The sequence below is a fragment of the Orycteropus afer genome, unplaced genomic scaffold (genome assembly GCF_000298275.1).
Source record: "Orycteropus afer afer isolate SDZICR_OR568_19922 unplaced genomic scaffold, OryAfe1.0 scaffold00083, whole genome shotgun sequence".
Classification (NCBI taxonomy): domain Eukaryota; kingdom Metazoa; phylum Chordata; class Mammalia; order Tubulidentata; family Orycteropodidae; genus Orycteropus; species Orycteropus afer.
The window spans coordinates 7,763,990-7,775,492 of NW_006921670.1; the positions used below are offsets into that span (position 1 = coordinate 7,763,990).

The 11,503-nt window shown below is 50.5% G+C and overlaps 1 protein-coding gene across 1 annotated transcript in view; it reads left to right on the forward strand.

Annotated features, from left to right (window-relative positions):
• The first annotated feature begins 8,678 nt into the window (after positions 1-8,678).
• SERHL2 (serine hydrolase like 2) overlaps positions 8,679-11,503 on the forward strand; it is a 28,643-nt gene continuing 25,818 nt past the window's right edge. Inside the window, exons 1-6 of the mRNA XM_007941790.1 lie at positions 8,679-8,804; positions 9,143-9,218; positions 10,003-10,152; positions 10,276-10,389; positions 10,663-10,704; positions 11,039-11,058. Coding sequence (XP_007939981.1) covers positions 8,679-8,804; positions 9,143-9,218; positions 10,003-10,152; positions 10,276-10,389; positions 10,663-10,704; positions 11,039-11,058 — 528 coding nt within the window. The remainder of the gene's footprint in view (positions 8,805-9,142; positions 9,219-10,002; positions 10,153-10,275; positions 10,390-10,662; positions 10,705-11,038; positions 11,059-11,503) is intronic.

An 11,503-nucleotide genomic window follows, 5' to 3' on the forward strand; every position in this document is an offset into this window, starting at 1 on the left:
GGTGTCAAATCATTCATTGGATGGGCTTAATAGCAATTAGGCGATGACAGAAAAGAGTCAATGAACCTTAAGAAGGATCAATAACATTATCCAATCTTAGAGAGACCAACTGTGGTAGTTAATTTGGTGTCACCTTGGCTGGGCCTGGTTAGTGGCTGGGCAGCTGGAGGAAGCTACTCCCCCAATGAGACTCAGCTCCGTGGTGCAGTCTGCCACGAGCAGCTGTGTAGCTGCTTTAGGGATGTGGGCTGCTTCCCATTCATAAGGAGAAGCTTCGGGATTGGTCTCTAGCCTTTTGGCGCACTTGAACATTTAGATCATGTAGCCGAGACATTGTTCAACAGCCTGCCACGCCCTGCCCATCTTGGGACTTCTTCTGGACTTGAATTAGTGGCCTGCCATGTTGTTTGGTAACATCGGGACTGTGCCTTGTTACTTGTCAACCTTGAGCTTGTCAGTCTCAGCAGCCAGCAGCTGTCCGAGGGAAGAAAAGCCTCTAGCTTCAGTGGAGTGGGAACAGGAGGCAGAGCTGAAGTCCAAGGTTGAGGGGTTTCACCCAGCCCCTAGAGCCTGGCACTTTGAACTCGGACTTAAAGCCTCCAGGCACTTGACTGCTAACCGGAAGGCTGGCGGTTCAAACCCAACAGCCACTCCTTGGAAGGAAGATTGGGCAATCTACTTCCGTCAGCCTCAGAAACCCAAGGAGGGGTTGCTATGAGTTGGTCTCACTCAATGGCATGTAAAAACAACAACAACAACAAACTCTTGTTTGTTCAAGCCATTCCATGTGTGGTGTTATTTCTGTCAGAGCAGCACTAGGTAACCAGAACACCAACACAGAAATGTCAGTTTCCCATTGCTGCCGTACAAATTAACAAGTGTTATTGGCTTAAAAGTATGGAGATTATGATTTTACCATTCTGAAGGTAAGACCAAGGAGCTTTGGTGGGGTAGTGCGTAAGGCTTGACTGCTAACCAGAAGGTCAGTGGTTTAAACCCAGCAGCCGCTCCACGGAAGGAAGACAGGCCAATCTAATTCCGAAAAAATGTACAGCCTTGGAAACCCAATGGGGGTCGCTATGAATCAGAATGGACTCAATGGCACTGGTTTTTATTCATTTTTTTGGTAACCAGGGTGTCCACAAGGCTTCACTCCTTTCTGGCGGCTTTAGGGGTGAATCCTTGACCTTTCCAGACGCTGCCTACATTCCTTGGGTCACGTCTCCTTCCTCCATCTCCAAGGCAAGCGCCACCCCGTCTCTGTGCCTTTCTTCCACAGTCCCCCCCTGCTCTCTGATTGCACCCTTGTGCCTTGGTCTCCCACTTGGAAGAACACTTGTGACTGGGCGCATTGGGGTTACCCCCATCTCAGGTCCCTCCCATGATCACATCTGCAAAGTCCTTTTGGCCTGGAAGGTTCCAGGGTGTGGATATCCTCGGGGCCCTTTTCCTGCCTCCAGAAACACCCTATTAGTGTTGCCTCTTGCTGAACTTCTGTAAAGCATATTCTTTTATATCTCACTTCCTTCGCTCGACAAGCTTGTAGAGTCACCTTTGTTAATGTGTAGCATACTCAGTCCTTTTTTCTATCATGGCTCCCTCATATTCCATCGAAGAACATTCAGTTTATGTATCCGTTTCTCTGCGGATGGACATTTAGATCATTTTTAGCACTTGGCTTTCACAAACAGTGCTACTGGTGCGTATTCCAGGGCCTGTATACACAGATTTTTCTAGGCTTTGCCAACCTAGCAGTGGAACTGCAGCGTCGTAGAGTTTCAATCTTCAGTTTCAATTGTCGATGCCACTATGTTGTCCAAACTGTCTCAATTAATATTTGCCACAGCAGCACATGGTAGTTCCAAGAGCACCACATCCCATGCAATTCCTGGTGTCGTCAGACTTTTAAGCTTCTGCCCTTGGACTGGCATAGAAAGTAACCTACTAGTGTCTATTTAGGGGACAATAACTCCAGCTATTTCAACAGAGGTAATGTAACCAGGGAAATTGGTTACAACAGTGTTAAAACAAAAGGTTCTTGCAAACAAAGAAATTGGTAGTTGCTTGCAGCCACGACAGGCCCAGGGCTGAAGCAACTAAAGAGCGGAGCCAGTAAGGCCTCCAACACGGAGGCGAGGGGTGGGTGGGGTGGAGTGCTGAGCACTGACAGATGTGTTCCTGGGTGCTGTTCCCACAGTCCTGGGACTGCATTCGCCGTTTTGGGGGAAGCTTCTGAGAGCCCTGCTCTGTCATCCACAGGTCAGTGAGCCTCACCGTTCAGCCTCCTAACCCTTTCCTCTTCTGGCCCTTATCTTGAGAGGACGGCAGGCTCCACCGAGGTTGATATTCTGGGAGTCACCTGATGCCACTCTCTTCCAGACTCCTCCCCACGCCTCACCCAGCCCATGCCAAGTCCTGCAGCTCTTGCATCTGGGCCTCTCCATCTGCCGCCACAGAGGCTGTGGGCTCCCCTGTGGCAGGGACCCCCTTATGTGTGGCCCTACTCCAGCCCCCAGCAAGTGGTCTCACCAAAACACCTGCTAAGGAAAAGCTTCTTTCACGAACCTGGAAAAACAAGGCATTTGGGACAGGTGAACGATAGGTTCCCCTCCAGACAGACTTCCAGAATAGAGAGAAAATGGCCTCCCTCTCTAACTGGGGGCAACAGGACAGTGGTGGCATGCAGATGGCGTGTCTGATGTGAGTCACGAGGGTGTACGTGATGGTGGAAAGCTGCTGTCCTAAGTCGTTGGGTGTCCCTCCCCCGGGGACTCCCCTCATGCGCCCCCTCCCCAGGGAGGTGGGCCCAGCAGGGCTGCTTCTTTTGAGTATCATTTGTGAGAAGCTCTGGTGGCGCAGTGCCTAAGGCACTTGATTGCTAACCAGAAGGCTGGCGGTCCAAACCCACCAGGCACTCCTCGGAAGGAAGGTTGGGCAATCTACTTCTGTAGCGATACCGCCTCAGAAACCCAAGGAGGGGTCGCTACGAGTTGGGTCTGACTCAATGTCACATAACAACAACAACATGAGTGGCAAACACAGGAAAGGGGAGTTTGGGAGGGAGGTTGGTTTCATTGGGTCAAGATCCAACTTGGGCTTAAAAATGTTGTAAGTGTTGTTGTTGTTAGGTGCCGTCGAGTTGGCTCCGACTCATAGTGACCCCATGTACAACTGAACGAAACACTGCCCAGTCCTGTGCCAGACCTACAACCTTGCTATACCTGAGCCCATCACTGCAGCCACCGTGTCAATCCATCTCATTGAGGGCCTTCCCCTCTTTCATTTACCCTCCACTTTACCAAGCATGACATCCTTCTCCAGGGAATGGTCTGACAACACGACCAAAGTAGGTGACACGAAGTCTGGCTATTCTCACTTTCAAGGAGCATTCTGGCTGCATTTCTTCCAGGACAGAGTTGTTAGTTATTGTGGCAGTCCATGGTACTCTCAGCATTCTTCGCCAGCACCACAACTCAAAAGCATCAACTCTTCTTCAGTCTTCCTTATCCATTGTCTAGCTCTCACATGCATATGAGGCAATTGAAAATACCATGGCTTGAGTTAGGTGCACCTTAGTCTTCAAAGAGACATCTTTGCTCTTCAGCACTTTAAACAGTTCTTTTGCAGCAGATTTGCTCAGTGCAATACGTCGCCTGATGTCCTGACTGTTGCTTCCATTGGTGTTGATTAAAGGCATGAGTTAAAATATCTTCCCTGGGCAAGAGCCAGACACAAATTAGACATAAGCCCATTTGACAAGAAACAGAATCAAAAATTAACCAAGTATTACTTAGCAGCCTGAGTTAACCATGATTAGGCAAAGATAAGCCAACTTAGAATTCAATGACCAGAAAACAAAACTACAGTTGTCTCTGTGCTCTTCACCCCATACTCTAATGACTCCCGACGACCCCACGTGCTACCAAATAGAACTGTGCTCCACATGGTTTTCTTGGCTGTGGTCTTTTATCACCAGGTCTTTCTTCTGTGGTGCTAGTGGGTGGGTTCCAACCGGCAACCTTTCATTTAGCAGTCAATGGAGAACCGCTCGCACCACCCGAGAGCCTGGTCGGTGACCAACTTTCCCAAAACCAAAGGAACATTTCAATGTGATTAAGCAATCAAAGGGCAAGAAATGTACTCATCTAAGTTCTAAAAGGGATTGTAACTGTGAACTTGAGCCCATCACCGTTTTCACTTTGGGGTTCTCTCTGTTCACAGTTTTGTGGAAGGCGGAAGAGGCCCCTCCTGAAAACTGCAGAACTTGAACGGACTAGCAGGCGTGATTAAAGTCCACATTAATCATAGTGACTAACTTGCTATTTCCACATACACACACCCCTTTTGCTTTCTTTTAAGTAAGCAGAATAGCCCAGCTCTTTACAAACACTAGTTCTTTAGACTGGTTTTGGCTGAGAACCGTAGCCTATGAAGCAAGACAACCCTGGGAAGAGGGACACTGAGTCTGGAGCAACCAGGAAGAGAACAAAGCCGTTCCTGGGTGTCCCTGGGATCTTCACCCCCTTCCCACCTCCCGGTATCATCATGTTGACCCCTTTGCTCAGAGAGACAGGTATTTCAGAGAATGGATTCTCTCTGTCTCCTTGGCTCTTAACACTCGATAACCCTTTGGTTTCCCTCTTCAACCTTTTGTGATCATTGGCTCATTGCAACAGGGAGTAAGGACCTTGGTTTCCTACAACAGTTTCTTGCTCAATGTTGTTGTTAGATGACGTCAAGTCAATTTTGACTCATGGTGATCCTATGTGACAAGAGTTGAACCGCTCCACTGGGTCTCCAAGGTTGTAAATTTTTACAGAAGTAGATTGCCTCATCTTCTTCCCATGGAGCAGCTGGTGGGTTTGAACCACTGGCCTTCTGGTTAGCAGCCAAATGTCTTACTCACTACGCCACCAGAGCTCTTTAATCTTTATGTAAACAGTTCTCTAAGTCTTTCTCCCGTGGAGTTGCTGACGGGGTTCAAACCGCCAACCTCTGGTCTTGCAGCCAATTGTCTAAACATTTTGCTACCAGGGCTCCCCATTCAATAAATGTGAACTCTCATTAACTCCTTGGTCAGATTTTTCTTTTCGACCAAGTGAACTCCGTGACTTAAAGGACTCACTGAAGTGAAGTGCAAACCCAGTGCCTCTGTATAAAAGAACTAAAAGAGAGGCTATGGGTATTTTTAAAACGGACTTGATACTTACTGGGTTTTGGTTTGTTTAGAATTACAAAGCCTCACAAACTGTGTCTCTTCTTTCTACCTCATCAGGCCGTTAGGGCTCTGAAGAAATGGGTGGGTCCTGCCACCGGGTATGAAGGGAGAAGGAGGGATCGGCTGGCCTGGCAGGGCCCAGTAGGACAGGGACAGGGTAGCACTCAAGCTGGCCTGAGGAACAGCTGAGCATAGCTTTGCTCTTCAGACTGGGCATGGTGGAGGGTCACAGATGGGACAGCCCCAGGACAGGGCCGTCAGCAATGGGCTTTATATTAGCTCCGGAGAGTTGCCAAGCTGTACTGGAGTGTGCCACTCACTCTGACGCCACCTGGGACCAGGAACAGCACAGTGACACAGCCTTTCTCTCTCCTCCCAACCTCCAGGCATTCACTTCTTCCTCTGTCTCCTTGAGCTGCCCAGAGCGTCTGGCTCAGACGGTTGGCACCAGCCCCTCGGTCCCATCAGGCTGGGCCATGGCCATGTTGGTCACTGGCTCAGAATGCTGGCTGTACCTTGTGTCCCTAACTCATTGTCAACATTCCTGAATCTGCATAGGTGTGAGGGACAGAGAGCTGTCCTGAGCCTGAGCCATTGCCTTGGGCTCCTGTGACCAGTAACACACTTAGTGAACAGTGACTAGCCTCACGGTTTTCTCTGGATGAAGCTAACAACTTTAGTTATGTAGTGCTTCTATTACAGAAATACTGTAAGTAGCTGGCTGTAACAAACAGAAACGTACTGTCTCACTGCTTAGGAGGTGAGACTCCAAATTCAGGGTGCTAGCCAGAAGAAGTCTTGCTCTCTCTGTTGCCACTGAGGAAAGGTCCTTGCCATCCCCTGGGTCTGGGAGTTTCTGAGCAGAGGGACTTCAGGTCCAAAGACTGCACTCTGACCCTGGCTCTTCTTTCCTGGTGGTAGAGGTCCCTCTCATCTCTGCTCCATTGTTTAATCTCTTTTATATTTCAAAACAGATTGACTCAAATGCAACCTGATCCTGTATTGCCTTCTGCCTCATTTACGTAACTACGTCTACTCCTGCTCACTGACGCCTTAAAAGTTAGGATTCACCACACACAGGGTAAGTGCGTAGGATTGCTAAGTGGAGAAAAATGACACAATACTGAGAGTCATGGCCCAGCCAAGTTGACACCTACTTTTGGTGAGACACAATTCAATCCAAAAACTAAACCATAAAGGGACTGAAAAAGAGATTTCAGCAACTTCCCCCAACAGGAACAGACTCAGATGGTCTGAAGGAGAATAAAGTGTACATGCAGTTAGTGCCCAGCCTGGAAACATCCCACAGCACTTCCTGGGAACTGGAAGGAATGAAAAAAAAAAAAAAAAAAAAAAGATTGAGGTAAATTAGTATTCCTACATTTTGTATAGCAGCTCTGGTGGCATAGTGCCTAAGGCACTTGACTGCTAACCAGAAGGCTGGCGGTTCAAATCCACCAGCCACTCCTCGGAGGGAAGGTTGGGCAATCTACTTCTGTAGTGATACCACCTCAGAAACCCCAGGAGGGATTGCTGTGAGTTGGGGCCGACTTGATGGCACATAACAACAACAACAACAGGTTTTGTATCATTCATTCTTTTTAAAATTAATTCATTTAACAAGTAATTTCCTAAACTCTTTCTCTGTCCCATCACTGTTCCAGCAATAATCTTGTCGTATAACAACCTACCCCAAAGCTTAACGGCAAAGGCCTTTATGGGGATGACTCAAAACCTAGAACAAAGTGAGAAAAGACGGACTCATGGATTGGATGACATTCAAAGCAAAAACAAAGACAAAAAAACTTCTGCATGACAAAATAAAAAAAACATAAATTCAAAGAACATATGACAAGCTGGGGGAAAATATGCACCTCGTGTCACATAGAACTAATGTTACTATTTAAGAGTTCCCAGAAATCACAAAGAATTAGGGAAAAAATAGAGAAAGGGCATAATCAGTTCACAGAAAAATAAATACAAACGGTCCTTAAATATATAAGGCAAAGCGTGGAATATATATATGAAATATACATACAACATAGGCACTCTGGTAGCATAGTGCCTAAGGCACTTGACTGCTAACCAGAAGGCTGGCGGTTCAAACCTACCAGCCACTCCTGGGAAGGAAGGGTGGGCAATACACTTCCGTAGTGATACCGCCTCGGAAACCCAAGGAGGGGTCGCTATGAGTCGGGGCCGACTCGACGGCATATAACAACAACAACATACAACATATAATATAAATGTATATATAACTTACAAATATGTTATATATATACAGACGTACATACAGGGAGCTCCAGTGGTGCAAGTAAGGTTTTCAGTTGCTAACCAAAAGGTGGACAGTTTGAACCTACCAGCAGCCCCACAGGAGACAATCTGCTTCTGTTATAGGTTTACAACCTTGGAAACCCTATGAAGCAGTTCCTCTCTGTCCTCGAGGGTCTCTAAGTCGATTTTGACTTGACAGCAGTGGGTTTCATAATATATAAAAATATGTGGACCAGTAAACAACATGATAAATGGAGAAAAAAAATGCAGTTGTCAAGTATTTTATTCTACTTGTTGATTCACAGTCAACAAGCAGCAGTCAAGAAACCAAACCACGGCTTTCAGAGGGCTACGACTTGGACTCTGACTCTGAACACCGTCTTGGACGCAGGAGCTAACCATCCTCCTCCTCTCGTGTCCCGATGTCTTCAATAAAGATTGTTCACGTTGTTTAAAAAAAAAAAAAAAAAAAAAAAAAAAAGAAAGAAACCAAACCACATATTGCAGTGGGCAAATCTGCAAACCAAAAAAACCCAAACTCACTGCCATCAAGTCGGATCCGACTCATAGTGACCCCTCCTTGAGTTTCTGAGGCAGTATCACTACAGAAGTAGATTGTCCCACCTTCCTTCCACCAGAGCTCCTAAAGACCTCTTTGAAGTCTTAGAAACAAAAATGTCACTTTGATCACTAGGAGTCACCTGACCCAGTCCCCTGTCTTTTCAATTGCCTCATAGTCATGCAAAAGTTGCATAATGAAAAAGAAAGAAGAGTTGATGCCTTTTGGTCTCGGCAAAGAATACTGAACCTACCTGGTGGCGTAGTGCCTCAGGCATTTGACTGCTAACCGGAAGGAAGGCGGTTCAAACCCACCAGCCACTCCTAGCAAATTAGACTGGGTAGAGATACCGCCTGGGAAACCCAGGAGGGGGTCGCTCTGAGTCAATGCACTTGATGGCAGTGAGTTTGTTTTGCCAAAAGGTACAACTCAGTCTAAGGGCACGCCCCTTGGACTCAGGATGGCGAGACTTCCAGACTCCAGCTCACTCACTGTGGACACTTCACCAGGAAACACCAAGCGCTGACCAGGGCGGCCTGTCTGGTAAAGTAGAGCGTCTCCGAAAGCGAGGGCAGTCGTCCACGAGCTGCACTCAAGTAGGAACTCAAGCATACCAGAGACAGCGCGATGGGCAACGTTTCGCGCGTTCCATTCTGTCTCACCTTCTGCCCACGCCCTGCCACCTACGTGTCTAGCAGCGCCTACTCCACGAGGCCTCCGACGGTGCCCCACGCGGAGCCCCGAATCTTACAGGTCATTTGGCCCCTGCAGAGGTGACCCCAGGGCTCCCTACCTCTCTGCCCACTGGCCCTGCCGGGCGGTCGCAAGCTGGCCTCCCACGTGGGGCCGCCTCCGGGTGTGGGCGGTGTCTCTGCGCGCGCGGGACCCCACGGGCCCAGCGACTAGGCGCACGTCCGACGGCCCTAGGGTTCCAGCCCGAGACCCGTAGCGAGCTGAGGGAGAGGGGCGGGGCCGCGGCCGCGATGGGCGGGGCCTGCGGACCGGGGCGGGGCCAGCGGGCAAAGCCTTGAGCTGCAGGAGGGCTGCTTCCGAAACTCCCGGCGTCGCTCTCCTTGGGTACGGCTTCGCAGCGCTCGAGTGACGGCCACGCGTCCGCGGGACCAGAACGATGGGTGAAGATGCCCCTCTCGGGGACCCTGGCCCGGGGTGGGATGGGGGGGGGGCCTTGGGGCCCTCTGCGACCGCGGAGGAGGAGGAGGAGGGAAGGATGCGTGGAGCAAGCCGCCCCTCCTGAGGTCGCCATTGCTTCCTCAGACGTCCCAGGAACAGCGAGCTGAGCGGCCCGGAGGGCTGGGGGTGCCCAAACACAGTTACACATGACCGTCAGGGTTCCGAGAGCCCCCAGAGTAGAGTCGTCGCGCGCGCGCGCGGGTGTCCGTGAAGGAGCAGAGCGCGCCGGGCTGGCGCGGGGGGTGGGGCAGCAGGGTAATAAGGTCGCTGCAGGGTCAGGTCACGTCTGCCGCGATAGACTGATGTGGGGATTAGGACCTGGGGCGTGCCACCTGCTTCGGTCTCCGTTCCACCTTGTTCTCCCTGTGTGGTCTTGGTGTCCCACTGCCTCAGTCTGAAATGAGAGCAGTAGCGAGGATGTAGCGAGGATGTAGGAGCTGGCTGCCAGGAAGCGCTCAGTTGAATGCAGGCTTCAAAGATGCTGGCCCTTGTCGCTGCACTGTAGGCCACATTTGCAGAATAGGAATCAGAGAGTGGTGGTTACTAACTCGCCCAGCGTCAAGCCAGCAAGTGGCAGGGTGCAGGTCCAGCTGGTTGAGCAGCCCATTCTAGAACATCCTGGCTGCGTTCAGATTTGATGCCTTCTGTGACACGGGCCTACGCACTTCCTCAGGCTCTGCACTGGTTCACCTGCCTGTGCCCTGGGGTTCTGTCCCTGCCTGTCCCGTGCATAGAGTGAGTGACTGGCTTTGTCTTTCAGGTCTGCTGTCCGAGCTGAAGCTGCCTGTGCCCTGGGGCCACATCGCTGCCAAAACCTGGGGCTCCTTGAAGGGCCACCCTGTTCTCTGCCTGCACGGCTGGCTGGACAATGCCAACTCCTTTGACAGACTCATCCCTCTTCTTCCGCAGGGTGGGCTGGGGCTGCAGGGAGCTGAGGGGCGAGGAGGCAGACAGGGCAGCAGCTTAGCAAGGAGGGCCCAAGACCACGGGTGTGGACACCCCTGCCTACCTGCCCCCTGTTTCTCTGTCTCAGACTTGTATTACATCGCCATGGATTTCGGGGGCCACGGGCTTTCATCCCATTACAGCCCAGGTGTCCAATATCACTATCAAGATTTTGTGAACGAGATCCGGAGAGTGGCGGCAGGTGAGTCAGGGTGTGTGCGGAGGGAGGCTGTGGGGCGGGACGTGCATCCTTGGACTGGGACAGGGGAGGGCACCTGGGCCTGGTCCTGGTTCTGCCAGGGATTCAGAGGGGACTTTAGGGAAGCAGAAGAGCTGTACTTCCCCTGGGGGGGTCCCCTGCAGAGTCATGGGGCCTCTTCTCAGCTGGTCTCCTAAGGGGTGACCCAGAGTCTGGGGAGAGATTTCTGCCGAAAAGGGGGTCGGGCCCATCCGGACGCTCTTGGCTCTGTTTCAGCCCTGAAGTGGCATCGCTTTTCCATCATGGGCCACAGTTTCGGTGAGTAGTTCCCGTGGGCCAGGACCTGAGACACTTGGGCTCCTGAGGGCATGACTTTTGCCCTGTACTTGTGAGGAGAGATGAGATTGAACTGCCCACTGAACTTTGCACATGTTGCCGTCTGGCCTCGGGCAACTACCCTGAGGGACATCCTTGTTGTCTTCCCTTACAAAATAAAGGGTGTCTCAGTGTCTTTCTGATGAGGGGGCGAAGGGAGGGAGCCCCAACTCTGAGAGGGAATACAAAGCCCTGACCTGCTGCTGGCAGAGGAGTGGCCCATGGTCTGGAGAAGGGGTGCGAGGCCCTCTCAGCCAACTGCTCTTTTGTCCCACAGGTGGCACTGTGGGCGGAATGGTAAGTAGAAAGGCTTTGCTGTCTGCAGGGAGAGTGGGTGGAGGAAGGAAGGCGTCCCTGTTTATTTCCAATTGTGGTAATAGTTGTGATGCAATCAGTTAAGCCCTTGGCAGCTAACCAGAAGGTTGGCAGTTCAAACCTACTCAGAGGCTCCCAGGGTATGTTGGTCTTATTGTGGGCCAAAAAAAAACAAACTCAACTGCCATCAAATCGAATCCAGTTCATAGCGACCCCTCCTTGGGTTTCTGAGGTGGTATCACTATGGAAGTAGATTGCCCAGTCTTCCTTCCAAGGAAATGGGTTTGAACCACGAGCCTTCTGGTTAGCAGTCACGTGCCTTAGGTACTATACCAACAGAGCTCCCTATTGTGAGCTAGTTTTTTGTTTGTTTGTTTTGTTTTTTAAGTTTTATCGTGATTTGGGTGGAAGTTTACAGAGCAAATTC